This window comes from Ambystoma mexicanum, chromosome 8 (assembly GCF_040938575.1).
Source record: "Ambystoma mexicanum isolate Mex_15411 chromosome 8, UKY_AmexF1_1, whole genome shotgun sequence".
Classification (NCBI taxonomy): Eukaryota; Metazoa; Chordata; class Amphibia; order Caudata; family Ambystomatidae; genus Ambystoma; species Ambystoma mexicanum.
In genome coordinates this window covers 433,250,236-433,269,290 of record NC_090929.1, presented here as the reverse complement: position 1 = coordinate 433,269,290, position 19,055 = coordinate 433,250,236, and the positions used below count along the sequence as shown (strand labels likewise).

Below are 19,055 nucleotides of genomic sequence, written 5' to 3'. Positions count from 1 at the left end.
GACCAGTCCTTGCAGTGGCGTACGGGTCAGCAGGGCCCTTAAAATGCAAATATCTGTCAAGCATCAGCCAAATCCATTCCATTATCATCAAATGGTGACAATTCCCACACATACCTACAGCCCTGGGAGTCCATGTCTGGTTTGTGCCCAGGGCTACAAACTTGGTATTCGTAGGTAAGCACAGGAAGTAGTCTTCATCATCCACAATAGTGCCATCCTCCTCCAGTACTAGAGTGACAGTTTGTGGTGAGGGTAGGAGATCCAGCACTACACAAGAGAAACAGAAAACACAGTGTGCAGTAAAAGGGTAAACATCAACAAAGTACAAGTTTCGTGGCAGCTATGCTGGTGCATGATGGTCCGTCCAAGGAAACAGATAAGAAATATGTAGCTCCTGTTTCCTGGCCCGTGCAAGGAGCACACATCTCATCACGAACCAGGGCCTGTCCCCATGGGAACCACCCGTGCACCCCAAAGCAGACTGGGTAGAGATGGGTGCTGCACCTGATAAAGATGCTAAAATGGGAGATGGGCCACACCCTGGGTTCCTTGATCACTAATAGACATGATGATAAAAAGCATACTTTAAATAACCTTACCTTTCTAATTCCCTATAGTTCCCCTGGCGTGAGCACCAACTAAATGGGGAGCTCCTACGTCAGCTCACCCTTCCTTAGAGGGGTCTCAGGGACCCTTAGAGTGAGGCTGGTGCCACAGACCCCATACCTACACTTAGGTACCACCCACATGGAGTGTGAGGCCAGAGAATGGTCTTTGCAGGTGGTCCCATCTTGCTGGGGAGCCTCCGGTAGGCTGCCGCACTATCCCACTACCTCAAGCCAGGGTACCTCCCCTCTGTCCCATTTTTCTTCTTAATGTCTAAATATATATATTTAATGTCATACCCCTGCTTAACTTTTTAAGTCTACATAAAATTCCCTTTCTATATAAACCCCATTCTACTTCTTTTCCCTACTTAACATTCCACTTAACAATACTTAAATATATACCGCAATTAATCAGGAGTAATACTCAGACACAGAGCCATTGTAATGGTTGTTATAAACTTTAATAAAAGTAAAAGAATGGTTGAGGAAAGAACTCTCTCGTCCTAACACTATGAGAGGTTTCCCTGCCTCAATGAAACTAAAAGAGGTCAGTGTCAGAGTGTCCAAAAATATAAAGAGTTCTCTGTCGTGTGTCCAAAATCCTATCTTGACCCTTACAATCTAAAAGTGCAAAGGGAAACTGTCTTTCAACTGGCCATACATAGTCTTCTTTAATATTCCGACATAAAATTCCAAAAGGTGCACAAATGATCAAAGTTCCCCAAGGTTTCACAGATCTCGGAACGATGGGGGAAGGTCGTCCCTTCCCTCGAGTTTTCAGATTCTCTACCACAGTTCTTTTCTTTGGCAAAAGACAACTTTCCAACAAATGGGGTACGATCCTTTTGCTCTAGCATCACACACTGGGCTGTTCCTCACCCCTGACTTACCCCACAGTTCTTTTCCATTCACAGTTCTTTTACAACTATTCCACTCAGGGGGTAGGTTTCCCTTCTCCTAAATTTCACATTCTTAAAATGTCTTCAGACTCGCATTCACTTTTGCCTGGTTTGTTCTCCTACCAGGACTTCACAAGTTACTTCTCCTTTCAGGTGCAGGCCTCCAGACTCGCCTTAACAATGTTCCACACATATGTTTGGGTGCGGGTTCCAAACTCGGAGCGTGCCATTTCACACTGCCTTACACATATAGATGGGTTTCAGACTTGCGCACTTTACTAGGCAACAGCCTTGTTCGTGCCCTTTTCTTCAACTAGGTCACTGACCCTCCACATTCTTGTTCGTTACTTTCACTTTTTAGAACAGGGCTTTACGCCCGCTTTAGCAGACTCCTTAACTTCCCCCAAGGACCGTGGCATTCGCCCAGAAGCGCGCTGGTGTCCCGCTTTTCTGTTTTGTGCTCACCATTTGCTTTGGCTGCTCTGGCATTTTTCATGTCGTTATGCGGTTGCTGTGGCTTGCCGGTGTCTCAAAACAGCGTTCTACTGCTTCTCTCCTGGTCTCCTATGTCTCGCAACAGCCTTGCGCTGCCCTCGACCTCACCATGGAAAACCTCTGGCTTCTCAGCATCGTCTGGACACCGTTTCCAGCAGCCTTCCAGTATCGGGCAGTCCTCTGCTTGCTTTCCAGCTTCTAACCGGTTTTGCATACAGTAAGGTTCTGGAAAGACTGCGTTTCTTGCGACCAGTCTCTCTCCCTCTCAAGAGGGTACTCTTCCCCCTGATATGACCCTCCCTCAGGGAGCCACACCCGGGACGGGTTCAGGTAGCGGCTGCCCTTCTCTGGTCACGTGGGACAAGAATTTATCCAGAGAGGGAGTGATGATTTTATCAGAATATATATACACATTGACATACTCCATATAACACTATATAAACAGTATGTCACAATGGGGGTGACTGCTGTAGTCAGTCACCCTTTTAACAGTACCTCCAAGGGCTGTCTCTGGTGACCCAGGCACACTGAGGACTGGCTGAAGGGCTGGCTGGGGGCCTGTCCCCTGACGATAGGGGGGCAGGCTCCTCTTCTTTCTTCAGGTTTCCCCACTGTTAGGAAAGATTTCATAATTGTATGTAATTTTCCCTCCATGTGTCAAACCCCAAACATTTTGCTGCTGTTGTAACACTATTGACTGACTTTGCCAGAGAAGCACAGCCCTATGCTGCACTCCTCTGGGCTTTCGCTCACTTCTTATGGGGAAACTGACATGCCCTTAAGACAGTCAGTACTGGGAGACTATGTTTCTCTTAGTCCTTTCCTCATGTCATAACTTGTGTGCAACATGTAACAAGCGTGCAATGTAACTTACCTTACAGCACACTTGGGTCTCTAGTCATTTTAAAAAGGCCCTAGAAACTCTTGCTGGACTTTTTATAAACTGTGCAGATGTGTCATGGACCGGACTGGTGGCAGCTATCGTTTTCATATATTTGTAATCCTTTCTTACCATGTTAACCGCGTTTGGCACGAATAGGTGGCCTCGCTCCATTATGGCCATGCCACGAGGTTCTTTGTCCTGTCCTTTGGCCATCTGGCCCCTTCACCTTCCCCAGGTCGAGTCGACCCGGGTCAGTCCTTATTTGGTCATGCACTTTCCCGCGAAACCCAATGCTTTCGCGGGCTTCTGCATGCCTTGTGTGTGCCTCCAGGATGTGGGCTGGGATGTCTGTTCCCAATACACATCCTGGGTGCCAGAGAGTCTGGAGTGTCCTGAATGCCTGGGACCACCGTGGTCCGTGATTGGTCCACGTATGGAGTGAGTGTTTGTGAGCAGATCTCCCATTGGGTCCTCTCCGTTTTGGCGCGAAGGAAACTTTGGATAAGAGGAGGCTGAAAACACCACTACCATGTCGATCTCCCGAGTTCACACCGAGCAAAGGATAAGGAGCCAAGTGTCCTGCAACAAGAAGCAGAGTCAAGGATCTGCTGGTGACCCGCTAGAAGGTTTGGCACCCCGAGCCCGCTGTTGTCCTGTGGGACCCCTCTGCATTTGATCGTTCTAGAAGGTCTGCAAAGGCGCTTCGACCCATTGGAATAGTGGGATCAACTATTCTCGGCACCGTCACCAAACCCTGCAAGTAAGCCTCTTCGGAAGTGTCCCTGGGCCAACCAGTGGGCTGACCAGCTTACACAGGATGTTTGCTCTGTCACCGGCGCTGTTTCGAGGAGGCCCTCGAAACTTGGTATACTGCTAGCTCTGTGTCCACGGCACCCTCCCACCGAATTTCGTACACTTTGCGTTCCCAGGTCGGAAGTGAGATGAGTACGCCCGGACCGGAGTAAACACGGTTACCGTGTTGCCCTGCTGTGGCAACAACCTGTGCAAAAGCACTGCATTTGTGACCCCCTTGCCCCTGAAGCCTGCTGCAGTGGAATTGGGCTGATTCTTCCACCTTGAGCGGAGAAATCGGCACTGTCCCATTTGGGAATCCTCACTGCATCTCAGGAAATACACGGTATCGAGACGTCCCGATTGTAGCTTTCGAACCTGCCAGCGAAGTGGACTGTACTGGCGAAGTTTGGGTCTGCCTGCATCGGGGACCGGTGAGTAGTCCTTACCCCAACCGGTGGCCCCTAGCGCAGGAGCCCATTATTACACACAAGTGGCCCCCGAGGGCCCCTTTCCTTTCCACAGCTATTGCGAAATAGCGACTCCATGCCGAAACTCTGAAACTGCCTCTGCCCTCAAGTGGAGGTCCTGCTTGAATATTGGGAACTTGTTCTTCATCACCTTATCCACCTGCCTGAGCTGCTAGAGACCCTTGAAGAGACCCTATTTTGTCCATTGGCACAAGCGCGTGCCTGTACTATTCAGCACAAGGCTCCTCTCTTCGTAGGGCTTGGACGGCCTCTTAGTTAGGTGTATTCTTGATGTGGAACTGGGTTTAAAGATTACTGCACTGCCCGTTTTCCTCCCCATCTAGGTGGTCTACATATTTAGTGATTTTAACCCCTTATACCCCCCATTGGTCTTGTATATATATTGTATTGATTGTGATGTATTGGTTTAGTCTAGTGTTACTGGGATTCTTTGCTATGGTCTATGTTACAAAGGCCTTGTAATAAATGAGTCTATATTTTTAATATAACACCTGTCTGGAGTAATTTGTAAGTGCCCTTGCTTTGTGTGCTCATTGAGGCCTTTCAGTCACCCTCACCCCTCTTGAAACTTAGTCTTGACTGCCTGCCATAGCTACCCTGATTGGTCTGGCTTGTCCAGAGGTTACCCTGTTCCAAGAAACTAGGTTGGCCTTCTGAACCTCTGCCCCTTCAGGTCAGAGTTCAGAAATCCTTCTTAACACCCACATGTGGCTGTAAAGACTGGAGCGGGTGTCTGTACTCCTGCTCTCTATATGGCAGAGGAGAGGCACAGAGGACCCCAGCCAAGATTCTCTATTATTAGTAACGTAGTCGAGCAAGGAAGGCCTAGCTTCTCAGTAGGTGATTGCGGCTGGTTCTTAAGTACAGTGTAGTCCCCAAGCCCCCAAAAAGGAATATCCACACACTGTAGTAGTTAAAACACAGTCTTTATATAATTAAGGTTCAAGGTTATATACACAATCACAATAACTCACGTTGTGCTCAGTTAATCTACAATGGCAAATATATATAGTTCTATGTGGTACCACAATTATTATCAGATTTCATTAAAGGGCAGAAACTATACTCTTGTTAAATGTCACACAAATCACTTAATAAAGGTAACCAACAATAGTCATAGGAGGAAAAACAGTAGGTTAGAACAATTGGCAGAATACTGGCCCCTACCACTAGACACAGTTCTGTGTTGAGATCCCCCCACCTGGGCAACCTTAAAAGTAAAGATATATCACAAGTCCAGCCCATATATTGTTCTAGAAGTTTGACGATTAGTCATCGACAGATCCTTCTTGAGCGGCTCCCTTTAAAGCAGGAGCCACGGATTGTTGAGATCCCTCAAAGAAAGTGAACTCGGCGTCGAGGCGGCCGCTCCGGTCCCAGTGGTGCTCGTCGATGACAGAGCGAAGACGTCCTGCAAGGAGGAGGCGTGCGGGGCACCTCGATGACGATAGTTCAGGACCGCAAAGAGTTTGTGAAGAACCGTGGCCCAGCAAGGACGTCGAGTCGTCCGGCTTCTCTACAGTCGTTGGGTGGCAGGAAACCCACCGGCGGATGCCCCTCGGCGCGTCGATGGCCTGGCCTTCTCCGGCGGGATAAGGCGGGCGGCGGTGCGGACGAGTGCGTCCATGAATCAAAAGTCTTAGGCAAAAGGAGCATTGCGGCTCCGGTCGTCGGTGGCACGGCGTCAAGCAGTCCCCTCTTCTGGGCAACACTGCTTCGACAGGCCTCCAGCGGTTATAGCAAACCTGCAAACCCTGGTCGGAATGTCCTGTGCTCATCTTCGTTCTCCTCGGCGGCCCCAGTCTCCGGTCGGCAGCCTGTTGAGGGTCTGACTTCCAGGGTGCTTCGGCGAAGGTTAGCGGTGCTCGATGGTCCCTCGGAGGATGGGAAGAGGGCGCCTATCCAGGTCCTCTATTGGATCAGTCTCTACGGCTTTCTGCGAAGGGAGACAGCAGTCAACCTTCTTCTTCAGGCTCGGCTTCGAGATTAAGTGTCAGTTTCAACTTCAGCTTCTGAACGATTTCTAGCAGTGAGAGGCCCCAAGATATACCAGTTGATCTCCCATTCATTCTGCTGGGTCACACTCAGGCAACCAATCACTCAGAAGGGCATTCAGCAGTCACCAGCCAATCAGGCATACAGTGCATTCAGGCCATTCTCCTCCCTCTCAGACACTCACAACAAGGAATGGGAGTTGGGATAAGTACCCAGCCATTCAACGCTACACACTGCATTCATACCAGTTTCAGGCAGGGCTGTCTCAGTCATTGTGTCAAACACCAGAAACCAGACATCCACAACAAGAAGTGCATATTGGTCACGCACTCCATTCACCCAGGTCCCACCCACAGGGTGTACCCACAACATGCAGTCACTGGGAAGGCTCCAGCCAGTCTGGTCTGGACTTCACAACACCATATATGGAACTTCCACCCAACAGCTGTCCTTCCAATGCATTTCCAGCATCACAGTGGCTCCCCCGCCCCCCAGACTGAGGTTAGGGTGCCTAATCTCCCACGAGATAGACACCCTCATCCAGACAGTCAACATACCTTCTGGAAAGGCCATCTGCATTATTGTGACTCTTCCCTGGTCTATGTTCTATGGTGAAGTCTAGCCCTTGTAGGCTAATGGACCACCTGAACAGTTTCGGGTTCTCACCCTTCATCTGCATAAGCCACTTCACGGGCTTATGATCAGTTTGGACCTTGAAGGTAGACCCCGTAAGGTAGGGCCTAAAACGCCTAAGGCTCTAAACTATACTGAAACATTCCTTCAGTAGCCCACTTAATTTTTTTTCTACCCCCGAGTTGTCTACTGATGAATAGGATTGGATGTTCCCCCCTTTTGTCATCTAACTGGGACAAGACAGCTCCAATTCCAGTGTTGCAGGTATCCGTCTAGACGATAAAGGGTTTGCTGTAGTCAGGCGCACAAAACATAGGTGCACCACACAGACTTTCTTTCAAGCCATCAAAGGCCCTATGACAGTCATCAGTCCAATTAACCTTCCTAGACTGTTTGGGTGAAGTCAGAGCCGTCAGTGGTGCAGCTATGGTCCCATAGTCTGCCCTGAAATTGCGAGAATACTGAATGAGGCCCAAAAAAGCTCTCACCTGGGTTTGAGTAGTGGGAGCCTCCCAGTCATGTAAATCCTGTACTTTACTGGGGAAAGGTTGGATTTGACCCCCTCCTACCTCATGATCAAGATACGTGACTTTCCCCTGAGCTATCTGGCACTGGTGGCCTTGATAGTGAGGTTAGCCCCTTTCAAGGCCTGCAACACCTTATCCAGATGTGTCAAATGCTCTTCCCAGGTGGAACTGTGGACGGCAATGTTGTCTAAGTAGGCCACACAAAAGGCCTCCAGCCCACTGAGCGCATAATGACCAATTTCTGGAAGGTGGCAGGGGCATTCTTCAACCCAAAAGGCATGACCCTAAGCTGGTAGAGTCCCTCAGGTGTTGAGAACGCCGTCTTTTCCTTGGCATGGTCCGTCAGAGCTATTTGCCAATAGCCTGAGGTAAGGTCAAAGGTGCTCACAAATTTGGCAGCACCTATTGTGTCCACGAGCTCATCGGCCCTGGGCAATGGATGTGCGTCAGTTTTGGTGACGGCATTGACTCCTCGGTAGTCCACACACAACCTCCAATCCCTGGTACCTGCCTGGGAACAAGGACCACAGGACTGGGCTGGACCAGGGACTGGTTGAGGGTTCAATAACACCCAGATCCAACATCTTGGCGACCTCAGCCTGGATGTGGTTCTTAACAGTATCTAACATACGGTAGCACCTGTTTTTGACAGGCACACTGTCACCAGTGTCAATTTCGTGCCTACACCACGGTGTAAGGCCTGGTGACAGTGAAAACAGAGAGGCGTACTGCCACAGCAAAGCCCTGCAGGCCCTCTGCTGCTCTGTCGTCAGATAGGGAGAGAGATGTACTCACTCCACTGAGCCATCCGGAGGGTTGCAATGCAGCAAATTAGGAAGGGGCTCACTCTCATCTTCTTGCTCTGAAGCTAGCAAGAGACATAAGACTTCTGCTCGCCTGTGGAAAGGTTTGAGCCTGTTAACGTGGAATACCTGAGGGGCTACCCGAGGGACTCCCATATCAACCATATGATTGACTTCGACCATCTTGGAGATGATCCTGAAGGGTCGAGTCCACTTGTGTGCCAAAGTGCTAGGCTTGGTAGGCTCCATCACAAGGATTTCCTGTCCCGGAGTCCAATCCACTTGCGAGGGTTTAAGGTCATGCCAGTATTTATTCAGTTCCTGGCTGGCCTTGAGATTTGCTGTCGCCTGACCCATCATCTGTGTCATCCTCCGTCTGAGGCCTAACACATAGTCCCCCACTTGCTTGGCAGGACCTGGAGGGGTGGCTTCCAAACCTTCTCTGATCAAGGCAAGGGGCCCCCTCACAGGATGTCCAAAGAGTAACTCAAAGGGACTGAAACCAACACCCTCTTGAGGTACCTCTCTGTAAGTGAACAGCAGGCATGGCAGGAGGAGATCCCAGTTTCTCCTTAGGGGCTCTTCCAAAGCGCCTAGCATGCCCTTGAGAGTTTTATTAAACCTCTCAACCAGACCATTGGTCTGGGGATGGTAAGAGGTGGAGAACTTGTAGGTTACCCCGCACTCTTTCCACATGGTTTTCATGTAACTAGACATTAAGTTGGATCCTCTGTCAGAGACAACCTCCTTAGGGAATCCAACACAGGTGAAAATGCCCAGGAGAGCCCTGGCAAACACCTTGGCAGTAACAGTCCGAAGGGGTATAGCCTCAGGGTACCTAGTGGTGGGAGGGTCAAGGGGACCGACAATGTTGATGCCCACCCTCTCAAACGGTGTGCCAACCCACTGGCAATGGCTGCAGTGGGGCAATTACATTGCCTCCAGTCTTGCCAGACAACTGACAAGTTTGGCAGGTCCTGCAGTCGGACTCCACTTCTACTCCCATCCGAGGCCTGTAGAAATGGGCAGAGAGCCTCTGCTTAGTCTCCTTTGTACCAAGATAACCAGCTATGGGCACCTCATGCGACAACTGCAGCAGGAAGGGCCTGTATACCTGGGGTACCACCAACCTCTAGAGGGCACCAGGTTCAGGCTTAGTGGGCTCACTAATAAGGAGCTCACCCTCCCAATAGATCCGGAATGTTCTAGGCACTGCTCCTTGTGCCTGGGACAGGGCCTGTTTTCTCAGACCCCCGAGAGAGTGGCACTCTATCTGTCCCTTACAGAAGTCCGCCCGGGAGGGTCCCCCTTCAGCCAACAGGCATTGAAGGTCAGGGTGGTCCTCCGGGTTAAGAACCTCTCCTGCAGTAGGGTCTTCCGTCTCTTTTTCCTCAGGAGTTAAGTTTGGGTTTTCAACTGGACCCAGCACGCCCGGAGCATGGATCCCAATGGGTGCTGTAGGAAGTACAGGAAGAGAAGGAGCCCCCTTCACAGAGGTGGCCTTCTTGTTCTTCCGTCTTTTTGCCTTAGGCCTTGCCTTTGGCTCGGGTACCTGACTCACAGCCAGACCCTGGGTCACCTGTGACCTAATGACTGCAGCAGTAGTCATGGGTAGACCATCCGAGATCAACCCCAACTCTACTGGATCATTTCCTAACATAATGTTAGCAGGGACATTGTCCTGAACCAGGACAGGAAGCTTTGCTGTCTTGTCTCCAATCATAAGTGTGACTAAGGCTACAGGCGATAATTTGGGAGGCCCACCAGCTAACCTGGTGGTTCTCAGAGGAGCACCTACATAGTCCTCTGGCTTGAACAGGGTCCTGTCCACCACTGTCTGTCATGCTTGCCCCAATGTCTCTCAAGCCAGTAGAAGGCTGGCCATTCAAGAGGACACTTCTCAAAAACCTATGGTTGTTCTGTGGGATAGTCGCCAGTACTTCTGCGTACTGGTCCCAGGCCGCAAGGAACACTAAGGAAATCTCTACAGGAGCACCGAATGTGATCCCTTTAGAGGAAGGGAGGACATTGGTCTCCACCTCAGACATGGGGTAAGGGTAGGTCAGGCTGACAGCCTGGACTCCAAGTGCCTTACCTTTACACTTGGGGTCACCCTTCTGGTGATCCAGAGCCCCACAGTCCCAACAAGTGCCAGGAATGTGGGGTACGGTACTGGAACCACTGGGAGCCTGCTTTGCAGCAGGTGGACCACTACTCTTATTCCCACCCACAGATGACTTATCCCCATTAGATTTTTGGGTCTTAGAGGAAGGTTTTGGTTTACCAGACTGCGATTGCTTCTGGGACTCCTCAGCTTTCTGAGAGCTCCCCTTTTCTTTGTCCTTGTCCTTCCCAATGGAGTCCTTAGGGAACACCCGGTGGGAGACCCACTTGTCAGCCAGCCTGGCCAGCTTAAAATGATCCAAAATGTTCTGGTCAGCAACATGCTGACGCAGCTCTGGTGAACAGGCTTCAGAAAAATTCTCAAAAAACAACAGGTGGGACAATTCAACAAAAGTTTTCACCTTGTATCTATCAATCTACCCCATCATGTTCATGTGCGCAGCACTCCAAGACACATCTCTCTTTTCTTAAAATCCCTGAACCTTTAAAAGGTATTGGGTAGGTGTCTTGCCAAACTTGGCAATCAAAGCACACTTCATGCACTCATACTGACCCCTTTCTTCCACACTAACTTTCAGAATACAGCCATATCCAGTCTGAGGCACTCTGCTTAAACACTTAGCCCAATCTCGTATCAACATCATGAATTGCACAAGCCATTTCAAATACTTCAATCCATTGGAGGATATCAGAACCCTCCACAAACACACCAACCAAATCTTTCATAAACTTGGTGGCTGGGGACCTGCCACTCTTAACTGGTTTAGCTGAAGTCTCCACTCTAGCTTTCTGTAGCTGGATTCTCTGACATTCAGTGTCCTTGTCTTTGAGTTCAAGATCCCTATTCTTGAGTTCCACTTGCTGTGCCAGCTCCTCTTTTTAAGCTCAGCTTCTATTTCCAACTTGTGGTATTCAGTAACTCAAGTTCCACGGAATTGCTGGAGGTTGGAACAGAGGCAGCAGGAATGGTGGCATTCCCAGAAACAGATTCAGCAACAACCCCAGGGGATGAGTCCTCATTGGTTGCACTCCCCCCTTCATCAAGAGTTTCACAACCAGGTTGGTAGTCCACCAGGGCAGTTATCAGCTCAGCTCTAGACTTATCCACAATGTCTAACTCCCTGGCTTCACAAGCACACTGGAGAGCCTCTAAGCTCATCCTAGTCAATTTACAATTTGTAACAGACTCCATTGCTTGTAATGCAGTTATCCTGTACACAACTATACCTCAATTTAACAAAGTGCAGATATTTTGTAAGTGGCACGGTTATACGCTGATTCTTAAAACCATAAGCATCCCACCACTGCCACAAGTGTAAAGACTGGAGGGGGGTGTCTGTGGTGACACCCCCCTCCAGTCTGGCAGAGAAGAGGCACAGAGGACCCCAGCCAAGATTCTCCATTATTGGTAACGTAGTCGAGCAATCAAGGCCTAGCTTCTCAGGAGGTGATGCAGGCTGGTCCTTAAGTACAGTGTAGTCCCCAAACCCCCACCAAGGAATGTCCACACACTGTAGTAGTTAAAACACTAATTAAGGTTCAAGGTTATATACACAATCACAATAACTCACTTTGTGCTCAGTTAATCTACAATGGCAAAAATATACAGTTCTATGTGGTAACACAATGTGATAATGACAATTATCAGATGTCATTAAAGTGCATCAACTATACTCTGGTTAAATGTCACACAAATCACGTAATAAAAAGGTAACCAACAATAGAGATAGGAGGAAAAACAGTAGGTTAGACCAATTGGCAGAATACTGGCCCCTACCACTAGACACAGTTCTGTGTGGAGCCCCCCCCCCCCCTACCTGGGCAACCTGTAAAGTAAAGATATCACAAGCCCAGTCCATATATTGTTCTATAAGTCTTATTTCCTTCTATAAGGTTTCTACCACCATAATGTACCTGGAATAGCAGAGTTCGAAAACGAGTTGTTGATGGATCCTTCTTGAGCGGCTCCCTTTAATGCAGGAGCCACGGATTGTCGAGATCCTTCGAAGAAAGTGAACTCGGGGTCGAGGAGGCCGCTTCGGTCCCATCGGTGCTCGTCGACAGAGCGAAGACGTCCTGCAAGGAGGAGGCGTGCGGGGCACCTCGATGTCGATAGTTCAGGACCGCAAAGAGTTTGTGAAGAACTGTGGCCCAGCAAGGGCGTCGAGTCGTACAGCGTCTCTATGGTCATTGGGTGGCGGGAAACCCACCGGCGGATGCGCCTCGGCGCGTCGACGGCCTGGCCTTCTCCGGCGGGCTAAGGCGGGTGGCGGTGCGGACGAGTGCGTCTGTGAATCAAAAGCCTTAGGCAAAAGGAGCATTGCGGCTCCGGTCGTCGGTGGCACGGCGTGAAGCGGTCCCCTCTTCTGGGCAACACGGCTTCGACGGGCTTCCATTGGTTATAGCAAACGAACCCTGGTCGACGATGGTGGATGGAATGTCCGGTGCTTATCTTCGTTCTCCCTCCAGTCCCAGTCGGCAGCCTGTTGAGGGTCTGACTTCCAGGGCTCGTGGGGCGAGGGCGCCTAACCAGGTCCTCGCTTGGATCAGTCTCGACGGCTTTCGGAGAAGACAGCAGTCAACCTTCTTCAGGCTCAGCTTCTAGATTAAGCGTTAGTTTCAACTTCAGCTTCTGAACGATTTCTAGCAGTGAGAGGCCCCCAGATATACTAGTTGATCTCCCATTCATTCTGCTGGGTCACACTCAGGCAGCCAATCACTCAGAAGGGCATTCAGCAGTCATTCAGCCAATCAGGCATACAGTGCATTCAGGCCATTCTCCTCCCTCTCAGACACTCACAACTAGGAATGTGTATTTGGACAAGTACCCAGCCATTCAACACTAAACACTGCATTCATATCAGTTTCGGGCAGGGTTGTCTCAGTCATTGTGTCAAACACCAGAAACCAGACATCCACAACAATAAGTGCATATTGGTCACAAACTCCATTCACCCAGGTCCCACCCAAAGGGTGTACCCACAACATACAGTCACTGGGAAGGCTCCAGCCAGTCTGGCCTTGACTTCACAACAACACCATATATGGAACTTCCACCCAACAGCTAGCCAGGGGTAGGGACAGAGTCAGGGCTTCCCAGGACTTTGGGAAAGCAAGGTAACAGGCAATAGAAAGCAAGAGGCCACAGGGGCCATCTTGTTTCTTATCAGGAATTAACTGATTCCAATGGCAGGGCCTGGGTATCCCAAAATGGAGGCTACTCAGAGCACCTGTTGTCAAATTCAGCATGGAGCTGCCACCAGCCCATACCTTGCTCTGTGGGCCACACACAGCTGCCCAAAAACATACACTAGGGGCACAGGGTTGTAGCCCCACCCATGGGTGCCAAAAGGGTATTCCATGGGTCTGTACACCAAACCAAAAATAGGAAGAGCTACACTGCCAGGAGTCCCACATGGACTCCTGTGCAGAAAACAATACATAACACAAATGAAAAAGCAGGACAAGGACAGGGAGACCCTGTCCCTCTAACGCATTTCCAGCATCACAGTGGCCCCCCCGTGCTCTGCTGGTCTTCTTTGCGACCCCCTGCACAAGTGGGGATCCGCCCACAATCACTGCAACTTTCCACAGCCTCTTTCATTCTTCTGGGTGGCCCGGTTGGAGTGGGGACCACCAATTATCACCTTTGCGCTTGCAGTCCTTTTTAAATCTTCTGGGTGTGCCCTGTTAGCTGACATCCTCCAGGGCCCTGTGGCAGCTGAACTGTCCCATGGCATACGCAGTACGGCTCCTTGGCTCACTCTCCAGGGGGTTCCTGCCATAAATAGTTAGGCCCCTCTGTTCACTCTTCAGGGGGCTCTACATATGCCCACCATGCCCAGAGTTTCCGGGGTTTCCGGAGGCAGTTTTTCTCCCCTGGAGAGTTCATTCCTTTGTTTTACTTTCTTTATTAACATTCCATCCAGCCCCATGGTGGGCTGAGTGGTTTGATCCAATGCCCAACACATTGAACACACACAAATAAATAAAATAAACACAACACATTTAATAAAGTACTTTTATTACCCTGTTGTCTGCATTTTTATTTCTAGGTGTTCCTTTAGGGTACAAGCAAATAGCCCCTACTAGCCAGGCCACAGGCTACAAATAGATGGTCCATGTACACAGAAATAGTGAGAAAACTCGCTGACTAGAAGTCGCCCATGGGTATGTACAGGAGAATGCATTAAAAAAACGATACAGTCTTTAGGAATGTGCATAGAGCACCCGCAGTGCAATGGAATGTAGTCAGAGAAAGTAACACAGGAAGATGCACACCAAACATAGTCCAAAATGATATACAGAGAAAAGAGAGTGCAGGAAATTGCACACAAAACAAGGACAGTCCCGCAGGATGCACACAGCGGAATTATATAACCCGTGTGGGTGTAAGCAGGAGCAATGAGGAGGTTGTAAAGAAGCGAATAAGAGGAGCAGATAACTTCCGGGAAGTTGCACACAAGGTACGAAATGAAAAAGAATTAACAGTGCTCAGAGTTTGAGTTTTGAGTCATTTGTATTGCACACCAGACAAACTAAAATCGTATTTGGCGCAGATGGAAAACTGTGGATATTGGAATGTCTTTCTCCAGAATAGTAATTAGATTGCCCCTGTCAGTATTTCCCGTGGGAAGTATCAACAGAACCGATGGGTTTTTAGGGCCATACGAAATATCATGAGTGTCTTGGCCTCTCGGATATGGCCGGGAGCTTATTCCATAGTCTGGGTCCATAGAGCCCAAATCTACGGTCTCCTTTGCACACATATTTTGACAGCGGAACTTGGAGTAAATTCTTTTCCGCTGAGCGCAACTGCCGACTAGGAATGAAGCTCTTAATTTTGTCAGATAAGTAGCCTGGTGCCAATTTATTGATATATTTAAAAACCAGACAGAGAGCTTTGAAATCAATTCGCTCTTTCACCGCTAGCCAATGTAAAGATTTCCTCAAGTTGGTAATTGGTGCCTTTTTTGATACCCTACACACAAACCTATCCGCAGCATTTTGGGCCAGCTGCAATCTGCGCTGCTGGAATGCTGGTATTCCTGACAACAGTGCATTTCCATAATCCAGGCGCGCGTTTACAAGTGTCCCTACAACCACTGCTCTATCCTCATTTGCAATAAATGGTAATGTGTCTCAGTAATCGTAGTGTGTAAAATGCTGACTGTACCTTTGTAGTAATCTGCGCTGCACAACCCATATTATCTTCCCACACACAGCCAAAATGTTTGATTTTCTTTGTAAAGTTGAGCTGCGCTCTTAGGAAACATGGTGGCAATATCTGTTTGTTCTGTTGCAGATGATGTCTTGAGGCAAATAATGATACTTCTGTTTGGCTAGCGTTCAGCAGCAATTGGTTAGCACACATCCAGTTCTGAACCTCCTGTAGGCACTGTTCCACTATTGCAAATGTGTCTTCAGCTCTCTGCACCTTTAAGAGCACCTGAGTATCATCCGCGTACGAATGGAAGTTGATGTTATGTTTCCTCAGTATGTCCATAAGCAGTTTAACGTATGAGTTAAAAAGCAAAGGTGAGGGTGAAGATCCCTGAGGAACCCTGCATTTTTGTAGGACGGAATCCGATAGGAAATCACCAAGCCGGACCCTTTCTTCTCTTTTAAACAGGAAAGACTCAAACCACTGAAGGGCTTGTTCTGAGATTTTTCCTACTTCCCTCAGTCGTTTCAACAGGATCCCATGGTCTACTGTATCAAATGCAGCAGACAGGTCCAACATGACCAGCAAGGACATGTCCCCCTGATCTGCCGTTTTCAATAGGTCATCCCATACTGTCAACAACGCAGTCTCTGTCCCGAACCCTGGTCGAAAGCCAGATTGTAGCGGCTCCAGGAGATTTTATCGGTCCACGTGTTCTTGCAGCTGGGATGTCACAATTTTTTATAGAATCTTTGCTGACCACGGCAATCCTGCCACTGGCCTGTAGTTTTGAAGATTCTTAGGATCTAAGTTAGATTTCTTTAATAGTGGAGTTACTACAGATTTCTTCAGAATTTGGGGTACTATGCCTGATGTTAAAGATTTATTTACAAACTTTGTAACAAATGGGGCAATATCTAAAGTTACTCGTTTAGCTACTGCAGATGGAATGGCATACAGCATATCATTGGTAGCCTTCAACTCTGAGAGAAGGGAACAAACCTTACCCTCTGAAACTTCCATGAATACAAACAAGTTAAAACCCACCTCAGTATCATGGCTGGGGACCTCCAGTCTGTCGGCCTCCATCTTCCTAGGCAAATCTGGATTCTGGATCCCCAGTTTTTCTAGTCCAGTACCTTCTGTTGTCTCTAGGTGGTCCTGGGGATGTACTGGGGTGATTTCAGCAATTTTAGCTTGTATTAAGTCTATCTTATCTATAAAATAGTTGTTGAAATCCTCAGCCTGTGCTTGAGAAATCTCTCAGGCTATTGATGCACATCTCGGGCTTGCTAATTGAGGGACCACTGCAAATAGATCTCGTGGTCTGTTAATAGCTTTATCCATTTTTTCCGTGTTTGAGTGTAAGAATCCTTGAGCAATGAACACGACAGTCATACTTGAGGATCTAATTAAAAGAGGTTTCTAAAAGATTTTGAAAGCATACAACCAGTGCCAAAGTACACACACCATTTGGTGAATGCATGCTGAGAGGTAGTACTTGAGCAGCATGTACAAAGATCAGAGCAGTGAACGAGACACACACACACACACACACACACACACACTCCCACCCCCCCCCTCCCCACATAAGCGGATGTAAAATAATGGCAGAAGTAAACCAATAATACATTTAAGGTGTGCTAGTTAACAGTGATGCTAAAACATGACTTTGCAACAAGCAGAGCCAGGGTAAACACAAATGACATCTACAACTATGTGACTAGTTATGTGAACTGTTTGCTGAACATTGGATGCCATTAAATTCTGTTGGGGGGGGGGGTCAATCAAGCAATGGCTTTTAATGTTGAAGGTTGAGAAAGGAGTTGATCTGCAGGTTTTTGTAGCTTTTTCCGTACTATTTCGAGATTTCGGTAAGGATTCTGGATGTATTACCAGTTTTATAAGTTTATGGGTTTTGTGTAGTGTACCAAGCATGCAATTTCTCCCAGCCCAGGAACTTGTAATGTAGGTAGAGCTTATCTCTCGGGTTCGGATGAAAAGTCTGAATAATAATTACCGACCCCACCAAAAGATCTAAAACACACACCACGAAAAGTTCTAACTACCAAAAGTTCTAACTTTTTGTGGCATGTGATTAAGTGTTCCGGGTGGGTGGGTATGGGCTCTGGTGGGTGTCCCCCGCAACACCCCACTCACTACAGTGAACCGGGGACACCCCCCCAAGCCCCACCAGTAAAAAAATAAAATAAACCAGGGGCGTCCCCCGCAACACCCTGTTCACTATACTATAATGAACGGGGTGTTGCGGGGGACACCCCTGCAGCTCACCCGAGCAAAAACAAAACAAAAAGCCGGGGGTGTCCGCCGCAACACCTCGCTCACTATAGTATAGTGGCCAGGGGTTGCGGGGGACACCCTTTGCAGCTCACCCAAAGTAAATAAATAAATACATTTGAAAAAAAAATGCCCTGTAATTAAAACACCTAGATTTGAGACGTCTGGATGGGGGAAGAAAGGCCTAGGGTTCCAGAAAGACCGGTATTAATTAAAACACCTAGATTTGAGACACCTGGATAGAGGGAGAAAGGCCTAGGGTTCACAGAATGTCATCAAGTCGAAATGACCAGAACCTAATCTATGACACTGCCTTTCATATTGCTGTTTATTATGTGGTCAAATGGATTAGGGATGCGCAGTGCAAAGGCTTGGAGTTTCTCTAATGAGTGCCAGCACTGCTCTGAGCTCTCAAACTGAATGTGCACCATTTACAGCTTCACAGTCAATGTTTCGGTTTCTATTAACGCTCTGAAATAAAATTTCCCATGTGGGTGGAGGGTCTAAGTGACCAGTTACATTCAGATATTTGGATAGAAAACGACCAGAGAGAGGTAAAGTTGAGAGTTTATACATTATACTACGCTATGTGTGGGTAAAATCAAGATACCAAACTCTGTAGAGAAGGGTACTTTTATGTTGTGCTCTGTACATTTGAACTAGGCACTCGGGTGCTATATGCTATGCGTGGTGGGCAGGTATGTAGAATGCACTGCATGCCTGACTCCACTTTACCTTTCCTTTGCAGATCCTGCAGTGTGGCAGCTGCCATTCCATGTCTAGCCCCAATTCCTCTTAAACTGATAAGACACATCTTGAGAGGGAGGCGATCTCCATCACCAGCAGCACTCTCCATCACTAGATTGGAACAAAGAACAAATCATTTAGTACGCCAATGCCAAAGGATTCGTTTTTGGAGACACGGACACCTCACCTCACCCCCCCATGAACGCTGTGTGTTGGACCTCTATTATCATCTTCCCTTGACCCTCACAGATACCCTTCCTCATTGCATGATCTTCTCACTATCCTCTAGCCATCTTCAATTAACTCCTGGTCTCTTGACACTCTACTCCCCCACCAACCATAGTTGCTAAGTGGCCTGTAGGATTGTTTAGCGTGTTTTGGGTGCACAGAGTACAGCACCACTGCACAGGATCAATGTATAGCATGTTTTTTTTTTTTTTTAAGTGCAGCGCCACTGCATGGGTTTGGTGCATTGATATAATGTGGTACAGCAAGACATGTGTTATTGAGCATTTTTATGCAGCGCCACTGTATGCGTTTGGTGCATTGCTTTGATGCAGTTGTTTCAAGCTATGTGTTGCCAGTGTAACATGGAC

At 48.4% G+C, this 19,055-nt stretch overlaps 1 protein-coding gene across 4 annotated transcripts in view; it reads right to left on the bottom strand.

Moving 5' to 3' along the window:
• The window catches only part of DFFA (DNA fragmentation factor subunit alpha), a 175,723-nt gene that overhangs the window by 153,663 nt on the left and 3,005 nt on the right, over window positions 1-19,055 (bottom strand). For all 4 annotated transcript variants that reach the window (XM_069609965.1, XM_069609963.1, XM_069609964.1 and 1 more), the window contains exons 2-3: window positions 18,448-18,570; window positions 115-267 (exon numbers count right to left, since the gene is read on the bottom strand). In XM_069609965.1, the coding sequence (XP_069466066.1) occupies window positions 115-267; window positions 18,448-18,570 (276 nt within the window). The remainder of the gene's footprint in view (window positions 1-114; window positions 268-18,447; window positions 18,571-19,055) is intronic.